Genomic DNA, 20,014 nt, shown 5'->3' with positions numbered 1-20,014 from the left:
ATCGTAAGCGCCATTCACATTTTTATCAAAAAGTGAATGAGAATATTTAGTATTTTCTAAATCTAAAACAGTCAAGAAATCGAGAAGGTAAATACCTATTTATGTATTAGTGATTTTATAGGAATTATTATCGTAAAATACGTTTGTAATGAGCATTTATATGATATTTTAGAGGTAACTTCAGGATTTTTTTATATCGAGCAAAATATTTCCAATCGTGTTTTGGAAACAGTCATCCCATCACACATACGTTCTGTAAGTAATACATATTCGAAATTTCAGTGTGAAAAAACTTCAATATTTTCAATTATAGCTCATAGAAAACAGTCCATTTTGCCGTTTTCACCTACTAAGGGCCCTTAAGATACTGTAATCCATAATAATATTATAATTAATGCGAAAGTAACTCTGTCTGTCTGTCTGTTACTCAATCACGCTTAAACTACTGAACCAATTTTCATGAAATTTAGTATGGAGATATTTTGATACCCGAGAAAGGACATAGGCTACTTATTATACCGGGAAAATGACGCAATCCCGGAAATCTCACAGGAACGGGAACTATTTTATTTAAACAATATGATACTATGCGGGTTTTTCTTTGACTGCGCGGGCGAAGCCGCGGGCGGAAACCTAGTATTTTATATTAGAGAATCTTAACTTAAAATATGATAGTATCTTCACCGTGTGTGATACGCTTTAACGAAATCGGGTCAGCCATTCTCGAGTTATGCGCTTCCCATACATTTTTATCACTACTGACTACATATAACATAATAGGTATAAAACAAAGTTGCTTTCTCTGCCTATGTCCCTTTGTATGCTTAAATCTTTAAAACTACGCAACGTATTACGATGCGGTTTTATTTAATAGATAGAGTGATTCAAGAGGAAGGTTTATGTATATAATTTATTAGGTTTTAGACAAAGCGGGCGAAGCCGCGGGCGGTAATCTAGTATTATATTATATTATTTGTTAGAGAAATGAAACAACATTAACATTCACTATTTTATTACATATTCACAATAAACAATCTAATCCCCGTTTAGAAGTACTCCGTGTATTTGGGGTGTTTGTTTTTGAAGGCGAGGCCAGTGTCACCGGCTTCCTTGTTGTAGCCTTGCGCGAACTGAAGTTGTGGGTGAGAGTATACAACCTGTTTAAAATAAATAATCTTAATATATATAAATCTCGTGTCACAATGTTTGTCCTCAATGGACTCCTACACCACTTTACCGATTATAATAAAATTCGCACACCATGTGCAGTTCGATCCAACTTGAGAGATAGGATAGTTTAAATCTCAAATCGTTTTGGAGAAAGCGGGCGAAGCCGCGGGCGGTAAGCTAGTATTATTATATAGTACAATATATCACTTGAATAAACCGTTGCAAGAGGAATATTTACATGTATAGCAGTAAGTAATTTACATGTATCTATACTAATATTATAAAGCTGAAGAGTTTGTTTGTTTGAATACGATAATCTCAGGAACTACTGATCCGATTAAAAAAAATCTTTTGGTCTTAGATAGCCCATTTATCGAGGAAGGCTAAGACCAATAGGAGCGGAGCAATACGGGAAAACCGCAGGGCACAGCTAGCAAGTTATACATATAGTTCCAGTTAGAAAACCTCTAAAGTAAAGTTTTTGTATGTTGTATTGTTTCTTATCGTTTTTTGCGAAACAAAGTTTTTGCTATTAATTAATTACATATTATTTCCTTTAAGTACGTATCGGCCATAGCTACATAGACTACTATAGATAGACTAACAGTCCCCTAAAAATCATCAAATAATGAAAGAGCGGCATTTATTCATTGAAATTATCACATTATTTTGTGGCAGTAACATTCAAAGTCTGTATCGCTCATTACAAAACTATGCCTAATACACACGTGAACAGAGTTTTCCTTCGGACAATTTTTGACCGTGATTGTGACTTTATTATTTATCTACACTAATATTATAAAGAGGAAAACTTTGTTTGTTTGATTGTAATGAATAGGCTTATAAACTACTGGACCGATTTTAAAAATTATTTCACCATTCGAAAGCTACATTATCCACGAGTAATATAGGCTATATATTATCACGCTAAGACCAACAGGAGCGGAGCCACGCGGGTGAAACCGCGCGGCACAGCTAGTTGTACATATATCAATTATTTGCAAGAGAAAAAGTCGGTAGTAAAGTAGTTTTGATAAAAATTGGTCAACCCACAAAATGAGCTCGGATTTTTTAAATTTAACTGATTTACTGTTATCTTACTAATAAATGCGAAAGTTTTTATATTTGATCGTTACTCTTTCACACGCAATAACTACTGAACCGATTTTCATGAAATTTGGCACAGAGTGTACCTTGGTTTACATACATAGGATATGTATCGAAAATCCCATGGAAACGGGAACTATGTGAATTTTCTTTGACTACGCGGGCGAAAAGGTAGTTTCTTTATATATTTTACCTGGTTATACGCATGCATATCATCTGCACTAGTTATCAATTCGGGCACATCAGTTCTCGGTATGTTGAACTGATTCATGAATATGTGCTTGCTGTTTGTGAATATCATCCTCTGGTCGGCCCATTCGACTTCACGTGGCAGCCTCCAGTCCTTCAGTTTGGGCTCGTCCCTGTGTGTGTATTGGTCGAAGTCTATACGCTCAATGTCTTCTACAACCTGGAATTATTTTAGAATATAAATTAGCTATTTGGTTTAGAAATTAAAGATTTTAACGGATTTATTCATTATATTATTATCCCGACGTTTCGTACGCTCGCTGCAAAGTGTATGAAACGTCGAGATAATAATGTATTGAACATCATTTTAAAGAATAGACATTTTAAACGAATGATGGTTTGAATCCCATCCTGTTATCAAATCCTACTAAAATTATGAATGCAAAATTTGTGAGGAAGTTTGTGATCTTACACAAATACTACTGTAATACTATTTTATACACTATAGGCTACAATTACAATAAAATTTGTTATTTAGGTAGCTGAAGAGTGAAGACCCATAATAAGACTTAGGCTACATTTTAAGCCGAAAATCCCACAGGAACTTAAGCTATACGGGTTTTTTCTTTCTAAACGTGGTTGAAGCCGCGGGCCGGAAATTTTATCACTACATAGTATAAAACAAAGTCACTTTCTCTGTCACTTTGTATGCTTAAATCTTTCAAACTACGCAACCGATTTTGATGCGGTTTTTTTTAATAGATAGAGTGATTCAAGAGAAAGGTTTTAGTATATAATTTATTAGGTTTAAGTCCAAGCGGGCGAAGACGCAGGCGGTAAGCTAGTAATAAAATATAACTGTGTGTGTTATGCTGAGCGGTTACCTGATTTGGCTCCACTTTTCGGCTTCGTCTTGCATTTATTGTACTTGTATTGTTTTGTTTTGTGTTGTATTGTTTTAATTTTATTATTGTATTGTGTGTTAATTGTGTTTGTCAATATTGTGGAGTCAAATAAATGATTTTCTTTCAAATAAATACTTACCACTTCAACCTCACCACCGCCGGTCCAGTCGTACACAAGCAGTTCCGCGTGTGTGGATATATCGCGCAAGTACTTGTTCTTGTATTGACGCTCCATTTCTTGGAGGAACGGCACGGTGAGCGCTTTGCCCTCGACTTCGTGTTTGTGGCCGCGCTTTTTTACTGCTTCTACAACCTGTGGTTTTAATTTAATTATAAACACTAGCTGCCAATAGTCATAACAATAGGTATGATACAATCAAAACTTATTGGTCTTACCACAAAACAATTAAAACACAGTCTAACTTTAAGGTATCTGTCACTTTAACAGTTATCTGTGTGAAATATGACACAACCAGATTAAAGAGAACCCGCACTTAAAGTTAAACCCTGTCTAAAGTTTTTCGTGGTAAGACAGTATGACTTTAAAAGTGAATAACAGGTTTATTATTTTAATTTATTATGTTTGTTAAGTTTAAAACCAAAATTTACTTTTTATTCAATCTTTGATAGCTTCTGACTTAATTACAGCTAAACATTATCACTAAATAGTATAAATCTTTAAAAGTACACAACAAAAATATTGATGCATCTTTTTAATATATTGAGTCAAATTATTTCACAAGCAAACTGAAGCAAATTTATATATTTACACTAATTTATTACTAAATATTATGTTCCAATGAGAATGTAATCAATACATTTCAACAACCTAAGAAATAATCTATACATATAATAAATCTGTAGAAGGCTCAATTCTGTACATTGAAAATATTGAAAAAATAAATAGCAGGGGGTGTTACTGGATCGATACCAAACCCAAATATGTGATTAAAAAATTTTTTGTCTGTCTGTCTGTCTGTCTGTATGTTCAGGCATCACGTGAAAACTAACGGTTCGATTTCGATGAAACTTGGTATAATTATACTTTATTATCCTGGGCATAAAATAGGATACTTTTTATCCCGGAAAAATACGTAGAAAAAAAATAAACTTTTCTTAATTTTTCCGCGCGGATGGAGTCGCGGGCGGAAGCTAGTTAATAATATAAACAACTGCTGGAAATTCATACCTTATCTACTGGTATATCTAGATAGATGACCAAATGAGGACGCAGCAAATCTTCAATGGTTGTGTTCCTCAGTTCATAGTACACAGAACGGACACCCTTGCTGATGTACTTCTGGGAGAACATTGCCTCCAAGAATACAAAGTCGGAGTAAGGGGATCGCTCCAATACCACACCCTGGCCAGTGTTCAACAAATGAGCCACCGCATCAATATACTGGCTGTATCTAGCCATGTACATCATGATTTGGTAGTTACCAGCCAAGCGATGATTAGGTGTCATGTTGAATTCTATGTGCTCAAAGCTTCTAGCGTCCTCTGGCAACTTATTGTTAAAGGTCCGCAGATCGACTCCCTGTTGAATGTAATGGATGTCCATGTTGGCTTCAGGGAAATGCTTCATACCAAGGTCTTCTGCAAGCGCGGCCGCAAATTCAGTCTTGCCAGCCGCCACTGGGCCCTCGACGACGACTACTTTGGTGTTCTCATCGAATCTATGAGTAGTTCTGTCGAAAAGACTACGTAACCAAGTGTAGTCTTTGTTAACATAATCGAATGGTGCGGGCTTAGGTGGACGAGGGGGGAAAGATTCCCTCAAAGTTTTTCCACTGATATTCCGCTTTTGCAAGATGGTACATCCTGCGATCTTGCCACCCTGAGCAGGGCTGATCACCTTCACAAATGTAGTTCGAATAAGTGTGGCCATATTGCTGTGAAATTAAAGGCTGTGTTTTTTACAATGCATTGAGTTCGAACGGTGTGTATTTAATTTACTTACCTCAAATTAATTCATAATAAAAAATCGAACTAGAAGTGTGACATAACACCTCTGTTTGATGACAGTTCTAAATTTGACAATTGACATTCGTTTCATAGACAATACTATAACTTCGTTTTATCTGTATTCAATTTTTGTTTATCGTATTTTTCGTCGTTATTGTCTGGCTAACGAAAGATGAGACTGGCTTTTTATTTCGAAAATTTATATGGCAGCACTTATAATTACGTAATTGTCAATAAAACCTGAGTTGTTGATGTGTCAAAGTGAAAATTATTTCCGCAATTTTAGTGATTTCTAATTGAAAACGAGACGAAAACATTGAAAAGCGACTTAAAAAAGGTTCTTTTTACTATGATTAGTAAATTTGAAAAGAAACAAGTTTTACTATAAAAGCGTGTTATAAACAGGAAATTACTGCCTTGATCTCTAACTTTCTTTCCAAAGCGCATTTTATAACTTGGACGAGACCATGTTAAAACTGAGTCTAACAAAAGTATAAACCTATGTATAGTCTATGGTACAGTGGGTACAATCGATTCCTAAACGAAACGTAAAATGTCAGATTTCCTTTCAGTGATGGCATATGTCAAAAGCCATGTGGATAAATAATTGAAAACAAAATAAAATTAAAAACCACGATATTCTAATCTTTTGTTCAATATTTAATATAGTTTTTCAAAATGGAAGTGGAAAATATTAATGTAGATGAATTTCTACCAGCAAAAAATCCGATAAAGCTGAAAAATCTCAAGCGTCCCGCAGATTCTGAAGGCGGTGATGGTATGGACGTAGAACAACAGAATGGCGCTGAAACTAAAACAAAACGTAAGCGATCTAAAGCAAAGAGACCGAAGAAGAGCGCAGAACCCAATGAAACTAAAGTAAATATGCGAAAAGTAGCAGTTCCAGCTCACAGGTATAACCTAGAAATTTGCTGTTAATTTTATGTTAGACTAGCTGTGCCGCGCGGTTTCACCCGCGTGGCTCCGCTCCTGTTGGTCTTAGCGTGATAATATATAGCCTATATTACTCGTGGATAATGTAGCTTTCGAATGGTGAAAGAATTTATAAAATCGGTCCAGTAGTTTATGAGCCTATTCATTACAATCAAACAAACAAACAAAGTTTTCCTCTTTATAATATTAGTGTAGATTAGTTCAATTCTATTGAGTACAAGGTTACGGTTCTGGTAAATTTTAATGTTTAAGACCTTTTTTTTAAATAATAAACAGGGACTTACATTGATACTAACATAAAAATAAGAATAAAATTTGTGAGTACCTAAAACTTTTTTGATTATGTTTATTTTTATAGATACACACCATTAAAAGAAAATTGGTTGAAGATATTCACACCGATTGTGGAGCACCTGCTTTTACAAGTCAGATTCAACACAAAAACGAGGAATGTAGAAATTAAAATTGGGCCAGAAACAAAAGATATTGCAAATCTACAGAAAGCTGCAGATTTTGTTAAGGTATATATTTTGTTATACTTTTTTAAGCTATTGCATAGCTTCTATCGCGGGCCTAGAGTGCGGAGACCAAATCGAGAAATACTGTAACGAAAGAACCTCATGGTCCATCCCGGCAGGCAGAAGTGTGGCTTGAAGGCATAGCATGCAATAGCTTTACCGCGGCAGCCCCCGAGTGTCACACGTCGTTTTTAAGGTTTGCTATTACATGCTACATAAAGAATTCTAGTTGTAATAAACTTCAGCTAATTGGAAAAGTTAAAGAAGTTACCTTTATCCTTATCTTACTGAGAAATAATTAAATTAATGCAAACTTAGAAATTGATTAAGAAAAAGCAAAACAGTTGTTTTTCATAGTTTCCTTATGGAAATAAATAATTGCAATAATTTGGTTTATAGATTTTATAATAATATTATATATCAGATTGTTTTAAATAAATAGATACAGTAAAGAAATTCATGCAATCAAGTTTTATATTGTAGATAGGAGATTAATACCTCTTAATCCAACTACAGTAGAATCCTTTTATTGTGACTCCGGTTATATTGAGCAACCGCTTATTATGACGTATTATACAGCAAAGTTTTGGTTTTCATAAAAAATTCTTAATAAAAGTCGGATAAAATGACTTTGTTTCTAGTGACCAATTTTTAATGAATTGTCCGGTTATACTGACCGAAATGAATAAAAACTTTCAACACTAGTTTCTGTTTGGGAAAATTATGATATCCGTCAACACTTTATTTTTTTGAGTCTCAATGTGTAGGCATCTCTATTTTGTTTCTCTGTATTAAATACTAACAAAAACAGGAGATTGTTTATTTTCTACAAAATGCTTTGTATGACGTCTGTTTATTATGACGTGTTTGATATTCCCCTTCAATGTCATTATAAACGGATAGTTCAACAAATTTAAATGTATTTTATTACTGTTTCAGGCTTTCGTCTGTGGGTTTGAAGTGGAAGACGCACTAGCACTGCTCAGGCTTGACGATTTATTTGTAGAGACCTTTGAAATTAAAGATGTTAAAACGTTACAAGGCGATCACCTCGGCAGAGCTATAGGTAGATTAGCAGGCAAGGCCGGTCGTACCAAATTCACCATAGAGAATGTGACAAAGACAAGAATAGTGTTGGCAGACTCAAAAATTCACATTTTAGGCAGTTATCAGAACATCGCTCTGGCAAGACGGGCTATATGCAACCTTATCATGGGATCACCTCCTTCGAAAGTGTACGGAAATTTGAGGAATGTTGCGAAGCGAGTGGCGGAGAGATTTTAGCTAATAAATATATTTATCCAAATGTTTTTTCTTTTATTTGTAAAATATATTTTAACCTTTTAACCGCCTACGTCGGATTAATCCGAAAAATATTTTCGGGCCCATTTCGCCAGAGTCGTATATTTACGACCAAAATATCACTGCTCGTTTAATCAGCTTTTTTATTTAATTACGCTGCATTCTGTCAAAAATATGTTTATATTAGGCAAATAGTTAACTAAGTAATCATTTACAGTTTAATACACTTTAGTCTCTTAATTAGAAGTCCTAAAAATAATGTCCAAAGTTAGATGAATTACTAACATTATTTTTAGAAAATTGTATTGATGTGCAACGCCCATGACGACAAAATCCGACATGAGTGACGGGACATATGCCAAGATTTTTCGATACAAAAATAAACATAAATCAAAATATTTCTCGTTATACTGACTAATTAACTTTAAAACAAATACAGCAATTGTCATTAAAACATTTGTTTACAAATATTTGTGAGTATTTCATTTAATTCCTTTAAAATTAAGTTAATTAAGTAAATTTACATATGAAATGTCAGCGATTCAATTGATGGTGCCCATCCCTAGCCTACATGTTCCGAAACTTACTTTGTTAGTACGCCCTGCGCTACTGTCGGATAAAGACTTCCCTCTATATTACTATACTCTTTGATAAAGACGACCGCTTCTTACGTCATAAACGAGTGCCGACTTCTGGAATTTTCCATCAGTGTTGTGCTTGTGCATGAAGTTTTACGTTCGTATGTCGATAAATGTACATGATAGAAATGTATCATGACGACTACTGAAGAGTTAATACGAATTCTAGAAGGCGATGAAAATAATTAATAAATCGTTCAAATTTTTAAACACTTTGTTTTACTGACTTGCGAAAAATGTCGAATAATTTCGTAAGGTACCTAAGTAGTATTCAAGTAGGTAGGTACCTATATCTCTACCAAGCTAAGTTTACACCTCGCTGGAATGCGGCATGTACCCGTATAATATAATGTTAAAAACAACAAATGCAAAGTAAAATCTAACAAACATTTGTTTACTTTTAGTCATAGCGAATCATTTTTTACAGCCCGTACCTACCTAAGTCTCAGTGTGACGTAAACGACGCGAGGTGCAAACTTAGCTTGGTGAGATGTAGTTGTTAGTTAACCATGCTCGCAAATGCAAATGTCGTTATTAAAACGAAATATCGACATCACAATGTTAAGTATCGCACATCCCTCTTTCTTTTAGGTATTTAATTTTCGATTCACTGTGCCGGGCGCTAGGGACACGCCAACTGTTCTGAAGTCGGGTGGTTAAAAGGTTAAAGCAACTTACCATCCAAGTTTACACATTTATAAAGATTATAGTAATATTATAATGTTGTTCTTTTTTTTCCTACTAACATTATATTGCGAAAGATTCTTTGTTTGTTTTGTTAATCCTTAACGCAAAAACTGCTGAACCTATTATCATGAAATTTGGCACAAACAGAATAAGTTGGATTACCACATAGGATAGTTCTTATCGCAAAAGCCCACGAGAATGGGAACGATGCAGGTTTTTCTTTTACTACAAAAAGCTTGTTTTGTAATATAAATAAATATAATAATAATGGATTTATATTTCTTAAAATCATAATACACATAACAAACAGGCATGCCAATTTAAACAGTCTACAACAGAATTTTATATTTAAAATGTCTCGGGACTCTAGACAAGACAAGTCTAGCGTCATAACTGAGCGAGGCGAAGGTCCAGGGCTCCGCTGTGCTCCATTCCACGCAGTAAACGGAGTCCTCGTGCTGTTCGTACGATTGAAGCACGCCATCTTCCAATCTGTTATAAAAAAATACAATTAATTTAAACATGGGTCTCAAAAAATTTGGATAAACTAAAACACTAGTAAAAAGTTAACTCTTCCACAATTGAGCAAAGCAACTAGTAAAAGTGGTTATTTATCTTTTTTATTATAAATGCAAAAGCAACAAAGAGCGTGTTTGCCGACTGTCGAGCACACGTGTCAGAAGTGAAACTTCTTTGGCAAGATTCTAAGATACCAAAATCGTCGCCTTACTCCATGACGGGACGGTATTGCCATGACGCGACCTTGAAATTTTTGCTCTCATCGCGCCTAAATAAGTGTCACTTCAAAAACAACATACAATTATTGGCTTGCCGCACGCGAATGCGTCGGTGTACTAACGGCGTTACATTATGAAAATTCGTAAAATTTCACTTGATTCAAAAACAAAATAACATACACTTGGCTGAGTTTCTTCTCGTCATCCGAATCACATATACTAGCTGCTGCTGTGAGCAGAGCCCTTCCATCTGAACTGCCGGTCACTAACAGTTGTTCATGGTACGTGTTATATCGTACCGTCCATACCCTGGAAAAATATTTAGTGAAATATACACTTTTATAAATGATTTTATATTATTTTATCTATATTAATATTATAAAGCTGAAGATTTTGTTTGAACGCGCTAATCTCAGGAACTACTGGACCGATTTGAAAAATTCTTTCGGTGTTAGATAGCCCATTTATCGAGGAAGGATATAGGCTATTTATCATCACGCTAAGACCAACAGGAGCGGAGCAATGCGAGTGAAACCGCGGGGCACAGGTAGTATATGATAAAAGATATTTTAACTGGTAACTTCATAACTGATGAATTTAACCCTAATTACAATACGAATTTTTCAATGTATATACTTTAAAAATCTTAAACGCTTTCAAATTGTTAAAAACAGACCAAATTCCGACCAAACACCATCTTTTTTAAATAAAAAAAGGTCATCAAACTCTGTTCACCCTGGTCCCTGTCAAAAGCCTAGAGATAACAAATTATATACTGTCGAATTTAAAACCTCCTTTATTCTAAGTCGGTTAAAAATATCTAGTGCAGAAATGAGATATTCATAAAAAAATAAATTAAATAATTACCAATGAGAATGGTCAGTTCTGCTGAAAATTGGTTCCTTCCCATTTCTGTAGTCCCAAATATTCAACGCCGCGTCGTCTCCTGCACTTGCCAAATGAAATTGTCTGTAACAATGTATTCAATACATATTATTTATTATTTTACATGTTAATATTAATCTTCTGTATGTAGGTTTATACCTACAAAACAGATTATTCTGTTTTCATGCAAAATCGTTAGATAAAATTTTGATATAAATTTGACCTTTGAGAAAACCAAAAAATTTATAAAGGGAATGAAATATATGTTTTAATCAAAGATTTAAGAAAAAGTTAACTGTCAATAAGCAAATAAAGTTACAGAAAAAAAAAGAGTGTGTTACCTGTTAGGATTAAAGTCGAGGTCTCTGGCCAGTTGTCTGTGCGCGTTGTCTATGCTCCACGCCGGCTTGCAGTCCGTCCTCGTGTCGAAGCACTTTATATGCGTGTCTTGCAGTACTGCGAACTAAAAAGGATTTATATTAGTAGGATAATACGGGCTAAATTTATTTTGCCTACTTATTGTTACCAATTTCTTGCCGGTTATCATCTATATTATTATCTTAATCTGCTTTCCGAAGTTTCTAACCGGTGGAACCGGTTCTAAAATATTAATAATGTATTTTGATGATTCAAAAGCGTTCCCGGCGATAGAGTATTAGAATGAAGAAATGTTTGAAATAGTGGTCTATGTGCACATTTATTATATACTAGTGTACCCCGCGGTTTCATCCGCGTTGCTCCGCTCCTGTCAGTCTTAGCGTGATGATATAATAATAATAATATTGCCTATAGCCTTGGTCAATAAATGGTCTATCTAACACCAAAATAATTTTTCAAATCGGACCAGTAGTTCCTGATGTTAGCGTGTTCAAACAAACAAACAAACTCTTCAGGTTTATAATATTAATTATTAGTATATAGATTATGTTTATGTATATCTATGTGTGCGTGGGTTGTCTGCACGTATATTTGTATGCGTGTGTATATGTCTTGGTCTTGTGTGTACGAGCCCTTGTGTTGTTGTATGTGTGCGTCTGTCTGTGTTTGTGTGTGTGTATGAAGTCCTAGTGTATATTACCGTTTTTTTTTATAGTGGGGAAATCTTCCAAAGATACCCACGGCCCCCGGCGTAGGAGCCGTAGTGTATATTACCTGATACTGAGCCTGCGGACTCCACTTCCCACCCGTGAACTTAAGCCTAGCTCGCCCTTCCGGCACGAAGCCCGTGACGACACTTCCCGTGGTGACGTCACGCACACTCACACTAGCGTCGAGCACTATGCCGATACGATTCGCGTCTGTGGGGTGCCATTCGGCGCAGCGGATCTCGTCTTCGGGCTTCTGGAATTATTATTTATTGATACTTTATTGCTCTTAGAATTATTACAATAATACAATAAAACAAGCATTACAATTACATTGTTGTTTAGGATTGCATAAAATATTCTATAAATTTAAACACAAGAAGAAATGATTGAAGAGAGATTTCAATTAACTCACAAATTGCATTTGTATGTTAAATCGAGGTAGATTTATAACTCAGTTAAACATGATGATGCGTGTATAATCTTCCCAACTTCACACGGGCATAATTTTAAAAGGCAAAATTGCCATAACATAAAAATTGAATTGAATATTTCTAAGATATTTATAAGACTGTTACTCACTGTTATTGAAAATTCATTTAGTGTTATAAAGATTTGTTATTCCTAAATGAAAACAGCAAATCAATTTGACATATTAAAGATATAGTAAAAGCCCTAGGGCTTTTTATATATGTGTATAGGGTTATTTTGGTAGGGTACATCTAGATGTACCCTACCAAAATAACCCTATACCACATTCATATTATTTACAAGCTGTGCCCCATGGTTGTACCCGCATTGCTCCGCTCTTATTAGTCTTAGTGTGATGATGTATAGCCTAAAGCCTACCTTGATAAATGGGCTATGGAACACAGAAATAATTTTTCAAATCGGACCCGTAGTTCTTGAGATTAGCGCGTTCAAACAAACAAACATTTCATATTCTTAATATTATTTATTTATTAATTGTTACCAATTACCACTTACCACTTACTCACTTACCTCAGGAGTGATGGTGATGAGATGTTCCATATCCTCTGCATTTCGGCCTTGAATAGCACTGAGATCATCAACATCTTTTGGTATTACCTTCAATTAAAAAAAACAATAATTATATTTATTTATTTTATTTAATTTTTAGGTGCTATGGTTTAGTCGTGATTGCGACATAGACATAAATAAACAGGCAAGATTTTTTTTAAATGAGAAATTGAGAGATTTTATAAGACTTTTAATGTGATTATTTTTATTTTATTCATTACATTATTATCCCAATGGTTTTATGTTTTCATGAACAGATAAGGAACCAGTTTATAAACCGGTAAAACATATGTTTAAAATCAAGGTAAACAATCGAGTTGTTTTCTGTATAAATAAAATAAAATAAATAATATACTCACATCCAAAGTAGGCAGTTTAAATATAGACACACCCATGGTGCACTGAGAAGTGTCTGGGTCGTAAGAATTGTGTGTGGTCATGAGTGTTGCCGCATCATGGGGAGAACATCGGAGATGCCAGATTTCACCAATATTGTGCTTATAGACCTAGAAAATCAATATTTATTATTATTATAGTATTTTTTGGTTGTGTTCTGCCTTTATTTATTATGATCATATCTGCTTGGAGAATGTATTTCTTTATTATTAACTGACTTCAAAAAAAAGGAGGAGGTTATCAATTCGTCCGGTATGTTTTTTTTAAATGTAAGTACTCCGATTACTCCGAGATTTCTGAACCGATTTACGTAATTCTTTTTTGTTTGATGCGGGATGGTGTCGAATTGGTCCCATAAAAATTTTATTCGGATAGGCCCAGTAGTTTTTATTTTATGAGCATTTTTGTCTGTATTTGTAATGTTGCAAGTGCAAGTTTGAAGTCGGTTGTTTTTAACGCAGTTATCTACTTGTTGATTCATATAAAAAATAAAATACCTGTTTATGTTAATAATGCTTTTTAATATTTACTTCACTACATAGAATAATCAAAGTCACTTTCTCTGTCCCTATATATGCTTAAATCTTTGATTGGTGATTCAAGAGGAAGTTTTTAGAATATAATTTATTAAGTTTTAGCCAAAGTGGGCGATGCCGCAGGCGGAAAGCTAGTATTTTATATTTAACAAGAACACATCTATCATATGTATATTTATCTGACAAGATCCATTTGGCATACAATACATGTAGTATAAAAAATACTAAGATATATTATAACAACTTGCCTTAGTATGCAGGGCTCCTGTATCTTCTTCGAGTTCTACAACATGTACTTGGTTCGACTGAGGCTTCAAACTTTGAGTACCAATAAGGAACCTTATAGCATCACTCTCATATTGAGGTGATAGGGCTCTTGTCTGAAAAAAATTAAGAATTCAGATTATATTTTTAATCATTAGCAATGGTTCTTACAAATATATCGATTTGGTATCTTATTGTGTGATGTTACCTGATGTTCTAAGCCGTAAATAATTGAATTCCCTTCCTCCATATTTAAGCAGTTATTAAGTTTTAATATAATTTACAAATACTGTAATGTATGTATTTGCAAAATGCAAATTTAATTGTTTACATTTGAAATGAAAATTAGAATGTACAGATAGCAAAACAACTGGTGAACAACTGTCAAATGTCAATCGATACAGAGTAACAATGACATTTCCAAAAGCACAGATAAACAAATATTGTAGAATTTAGAAAAAGAGGACGAATTCAAGTAAATTTTAGGCTTATTATAGGGCTGAGGCTGATTTATAACATACTTTTGTATGCAGACTTAGAGCCGCAACTATTTTGTCTCTCCCATCAATTGGGGAGTTATGTCGCTACGTGCGCGCACTTTCATACTAGCCCATTGGTGGTACTACTAAATTCTATTCTACTGGTTCAGTAGAATTTGCGTGAAAGAGTAAAAAACATCCATCCTCACAAACTTTCGCATTCATAATAATATCTGGATGTTCTTGATTTAATCTAGACAATTCTACGAGAAGAGTCTGTACTTCAGATTAGTCACAGAAGGTTGATAACCCAGTTGTCCGTAAAGAAAATTCGATCACTAAAATACGTGTAAAAACATCTGTATCCCAATTATTCACTTATTGGAATTGTATCAATATATTCTCGCCATTTTAGTAGAAGAATGTTTTAAAAATGTAGTAGAAAATTGTGTCTGAACCTCGTTTATCCGAGTTCAGAAACCTAGTAAAAATAAAATACGTCGTATTGAAAACTATATTCAAAAATGGTTGTAAAATGTATACACAATATTTAATGAACCTCAATAATGTATTTAAATATCCTCTCTACTACTAAATCTATACAGACGTAATATAATAAGGGTTGCTAACCAAGAAATAAACATTTCAAATCGAAATTTACATAACAATACACATTTATATTCCGTCCACAATATTGATATGACCGTCTACATTACCAAGAACGGTATTATTTGTGACATCAAGCACAAAGCATGGATGCATAAATAATGTGCTAACTGTTTACATTTGAAAGACAGCTGTAGCCTTGCTTTATTAATTATTTGGTATATTGATTGATTGTTCCGGCATTGCATGGGCTACTATTTTCATTTCAACGTTTCAAACTTCACTACCAAATTTAGCGAGGTAACCTTTAACAGACAGTGAAATATTTTTCTGAAATAACTTTGTGGTGATTAAAATTTTGTAATAGATATTATTATAATTATTACCGGGAAGAATATAAAGATTTGTATTTTTAAAGTATATTTACTTACGACAAGTGATAACTGCGTTAAAAACAACCGACTTCAAACTTGCACTTGCAAAATTTACAAATACCTACAGACAAAAATGCTCATAAAATAAAAACTACTGGGCCTATCCGAATAAAATTTTTATGGGACCAATTCGACACCATCCCGCATCGAACAAAAAAAGAATTTTGTAATAGATATTATTATAATTATTACCGGGAAGAATATAAAGATTTGTATTTTTAAAGTATATTTACTTACGACAAGTGATAACTGCGTTAAAAACAACCGACTTCAAACTTGCACTTGCAAAATTTACAAATACCTACAGACAAAAATGCTCATAAAATAAAAACTACTGGGCCTATCCGAATAAAATTTTTATGGGACCAATTCGACACCATCCCGCATCGAACAAAAAAAGAATCACGTAAATCGGTTCAGAAACCTCGGAGTAATCGGTGTACATACATAAAAAAAAAAAATACCGGCCGAATTGATAACCTCCTCCTTTTTTTTGAAGTCGGTTAAAAAAGTGTCGTATTGTTTAGTTGCGTTAATAAATTAGGTGAAATAACAATTTAAGATTATAATGTAAATAATGTAAAAAAAATCACGCAGTCGTCAGTTTAGACTCTAGATATCATTTCACTGCATACAGAGCAGTTTCATAGCGGCATAGTTTCATGGCGGTATATATACCTGGCAAATGTCAGGTTTTCCATTAGATAAATAATTGAAAAAGCGAGGATAAACAAAACGGATATAAAGAGATAGAAGGCACCGGAATTTGAGGTCACGATAGTCATGGGAACATCCTCGGTCGGCAGACGTTTATTATGAAATTCCTTATCAGGACTGACGCATTGCTAGCGCCATATTATAATACTAGCTGCTCCGCGCGGTTTCACCCCCGTGACTCCACTCCTGTTGCCCGTAGCGTGATGAAATATAGCCTATAACCTTCCTCGATAAATGGGCTATCTAACACCGAAAGAATTTTTCAAATCGGACCATTAGTTCCCGAGATTAGTGCGTTCAAACAAACAAACTCTTCAGCTTTATAATATTAGTATAGATTGGAGTGTAATCATTGTAGTCCTTTATTAGCCAATTATTATCTGCATACATGACGAATGTTTCGTTGTTTATCGAAATTACAGTTAAATGAAACACAACATGGCGTATTCGGAAACATTTTTTCTTTCATGTTATTGAAGTGAAACTTCTTTATCGGGTTGGAAAAAAGTTGAGTGTAACATTTTTTCGTTACGCGTGACATTTTTCCGTTACGCGCCATCTTCTTCTTATCCCTACCACGCGTGATTCGACGTATTTCTGTAAAGTTGCATATAGTAAATTATTTTTTGGAAAATAAGGTCATAGAGAAGTTTCACTTCTTACGTGTGTACACTGTACACTAGTTGACTATAGTACACGCACACATTTTTTTTTATTTAGATTATCTTTTCCTAAGATCTTTTCTCTGAGCTTTCGAAATGACTACAAAATATTATATGACCCACATTTTTACACGGTAAACGGTATAACTATATGTACCTCTAAAATTTCTTTCTCTTTCGTTTTATTAAGCTGGTCTGCTCTCAAACCCACGACTTTTTTTTACAGCGCCATACAAATTATCATCTGCAGTTTTGGAGATACCTTTACGACAGTTTACGACAATTTAAAATACTTTTTTTTAAATCGTTCTCCGAAATGTCAAACGAGTATAGGTTTGCGCAGAGTCCTTGGCAGAGTCTAAATAACCAGAGACACGTAAATCACTGACAGACTATAATTAACCGTCTCGTACATTTTGTAGACAATTTTAGAAAATTCCCATACGAAGTGACGCGCGTCGCATATAAATATCCTTTATCTTGAAACGTGGTGCGGCATCTTTGTCGTGTTATTTTTGCGTTATCGCTTTTAATACGGGGATGTTTTCGGAATTTCAAGTTAAGTTTTAAAATATTCACTAATCTGGCTTTATTCTTACGATGCATGCCTATCTCGGGTTCTCGATCGCCGCGTGGGACGCTATCAAAGGCTCCGCGCTCGTTATCATTTAAAACTAACGATACGGATCCGATACGACTATTTTATACACATTTTATTACCTAATCAAACCTTTTTTTATTTGTGAATGACACGTTTTTTAATCTTTGCTTAATAAATATTTTACTTAATCATTATTTAGTTCATTATCTTTTTGTTAAATTACTGGCAAATAAAATTGGAAAAACTTTGCAATGTCGTACTGCTTAAACGGAGGCTTAACTTTAGTGCGCTTTTTACGACTACAGTTCTTGTTCTGTTTGGAATGTATCCGTTTAAATTTAGAATTCGCATTTTCAAATCTTTGTCGTTTTAAAGTTTCCAGTCTGTTGCTAACTGTGGATTTTTTCTTTTTTAAAAAGTTTGAATCTGCTTCCAGCCAGAGCCCGCCAAAAATAATAAAAAAGAGTTTTGGAAAGCTTTTAGAAGCGCGATCGGTTTTCAAGAATTGAGGGTATAAATAAATAATGTGCTTTATTTACCGCATCGACCGGTTAGACTTTTAGAAATGCAAAAATGTATAATCATTTATTAATATGCACAGTAACCAAACAAATTAAAAAGTAAACACTAAACATTTTAAATTAATTCTTAAACGTAACTAACTAAAAAAAAGTTAAATTTAAATTTTTTAAAAAGCGAATGTACGTAATGCATAGTTAGAGCAGGCTCCAAGCAGATGTTCGTTTGCAAAAATAGCGGACCTAAATCTGACTTCTGATATATATTGTATAGATCCCAGACATCCTATAGACAGATGTTGCCAACCAGTTTTGTGGTCCCCCTCCCCCCACCCCGGTAATTAAATATGGCATACAAAGAAAAAAATTAAAATTTCCAAAACATGTCGTGTGTGGTATCAAATGAAAGAGCTTATTGAGTAGATCACGAATATATAGCATACTATAACATTTCTTACACTTTCTCTAAGATTTTTTAGAAAATTTACGAAAATGCTCCATTTTTGAGTTAACTTTAAACCACTATAGATTGAAAACTCATGAATATATTTTTTAAATTATTATTTTAAATAATTAACAAGTTCGTAATATAATATAAGTGAGCTATATGTATGTGGTGGATTCGATGACCCCACAAAATGTTTTAAATTGCAAGGCGCAACTTTCACTGAAGTTACCGATTTGAAATCTAATCACACAGAGGCTGATTCAATATTGTTCTGCCATATTTTTCATTCTGTCAAAAACAACGACAGTGCAGAGATAATTATTCTAAGCCCTGACACCGATATTTTTGTATTAGGCCTTTATTTTTGGCATAAACTTGAAAATATACTCGCCATATTTGAATTCTCCCCTCACTCCCCCATGCAACTATTTCACTGTACGAACTATTGAATCGTAAACAATGGACTATTGTTAATTATTTAATATAAGAATTTAAAAAATATATTCATGAGTTTTCAATCTATAGTGGTTCAAAGTGAACTCAAAAATGGAGCATGTTCGTAAATTTTCTAAAAAATCTTAGAGAAAGTGTAAGAAATGTTATAGTATGCTATATATTCGTGATCTACTCAATAAGCTCTTTCATTTGATACCCCACACGGCATGTTTTGGAAATTTTAATTTTTTTCTTTGTATGCCATATTTAATTACCGGGGTGGGGGGAGGGGGACCACAAAACTGGTTGGCAACATCTGTCTATAGGATGTCTGGGATCTATACAATATATATCAGAAGTCAGATTTAGGTCCGCTATTTTTGCAAACGAAACTCCACTGAGAGTCCGGTCTAAGTTGATCAAAATATTGTTCGATATAAACACAGATATAAAAATAAGTAAATAATAAAATAATAAAATAAAGTGCGTGTGCAATCAATCAATTGATCGCTCGAAAGTAAACATGCGTTCTAATTGACAATATTATTATTGAAGTCACATCGGGGGTCATTCATAGTGATCCCGCCCCATCAGTATTTTTGATTACAGATCCACAACGCATTACATGAGTTTCGAACTATTAACTTTATCATAATTATAGCGTACAGCTTTGCAAACTTACATACAGCTGAACAAAAACGTGTCGAACGAAAATAGTCCATCGCTCCCTTA

General features: G+C 34.0%; 3 protein-coding genes across 5 annotated transcripts; 1 reads left to right on the top strand and 2 right to left on the bottom strand.

Moving 5' to 3' along the window:
• Positions 1 to 995: 995 nt before the first annotated feature.
• On the bottom strand, positions 996 to 5,471 carry LOC123701800 (NADH dehydrogenase [ubiquinone] 1 alpha subcomplex subunit 10, mitochondrial). 2 transcript variants are annotated; one of them, XM_045649359.1, is made up of 5 exons: positions 5,335 to 5,471; positions 4,561 to 5,266; positions 3,511 to 3,684; positions 2,471 to 2,686; positions 996 to 1,157 (listed from the first exon to the last, which is right to left on the bottom strand). In XM_045649359.1, exons 2-5 carry the CDS (start codon positions 5,260 to 5,262, stop codon positions 1,047 to 1,049), a joined length of 1,203 nt encoding a protein of 400 aa, XP_045505315.1. In that variant the 5' UTR covers positions 5,263 to 5,266; positions 5,335 to 5,471; the 3' UTR covers positions 996 to 1,046. The 2 variants fall into 2 exon arrangements, with proteins under 2 accessions (XP_045505315.1, XP_045505314.1); XM_045649358.1 differs by having other exon boundaries at positions 4,561 to 5,281; positions 5,335 to 5,374.
• Positions 5,472 to 5,894: 423 nt separating this feature from the next.
• Positions 5,895 to 8,117, top strand: LOC123701875 (RNA-binding protein pno1). Its single transcript, XM_045649463.1, has 3 exons — positions 5,895 to 6,253; positions 6,652 to 6,814; positions 7,751 to 8,117. The coding sequence occupies exons 1-3, from the start codon at positions 6,018 to 6,020 to the stop codon at positions 8,093 to 8,095; spliced, it is 744 nt and encodes a 247-aa protein (XP_045505419.1). The 5' UTR covers positions 5,895 to 6,017; the 3' UTR covers positions 8,096 to 8,117.
• A 1,626-nt stretch (positions 8,118 to 9,743) lies between these two features.
• LOC123701874 (EARP and GARP complex-interacting protein 1) lies at positions 9,744 to 14,744 on the bottom strand. Of its 2 annotated transcripts, none has more exons than XM_045649461.1 (9): positions 14,591 to 14,744; positions 14,367 to 14,498; positions 13,546 to 13,692; positions 13,148 to 13,234; positions 12,213 to 12,401; positions 11,402 to 11,523; positions 11,043 to 11,144; positions 10,356 to 10,484; positions 9,744 to 9,930 (listed from the first exon to the last, which is right to left on the bottom strand). In XM_045649461.1, the coding sequence occupies exons 1-9, from the start codon at positions 14,630 to 14,632 to the stop codon at positions 9,768 to 9,770; spliced, it is 1,113 nt and encodes a 370-aa protein (XP_045505417.1). In that variant the 5' UTR covers positions 14,633 to 14,744; the 3' UTR covers positions 9,744 to 9,767. The 2 variants fall into 2 exon arrangements, with proteins under 2 accessions (XP_045505417.1, XP_045505418.1); XM_045649462.1 differs by having other exon boundaries at positions 12,213 to 12,398.
• Positions 14,745 to 20,014: the final 5,270 nt, after the last annotated feature.

This window comes from Colias croceus, chromosome 22, assembly GCF_905220415.1.
Source record: "Colias croceus chromosome 22, ilColCroc2.1".
NCBI classification, from domain to species: domain Eukaryota; kingdom Metazoa; phylum Arthropoda; class Insecta; order Lepidoptera; family Pieridae; genus Colias; species Colias croceus.
The sequence above is the reverse complement of the archived record's forward strand: the minus strand, read 5'-3'. Positions and strand labels throughout refer to the sequence as shown.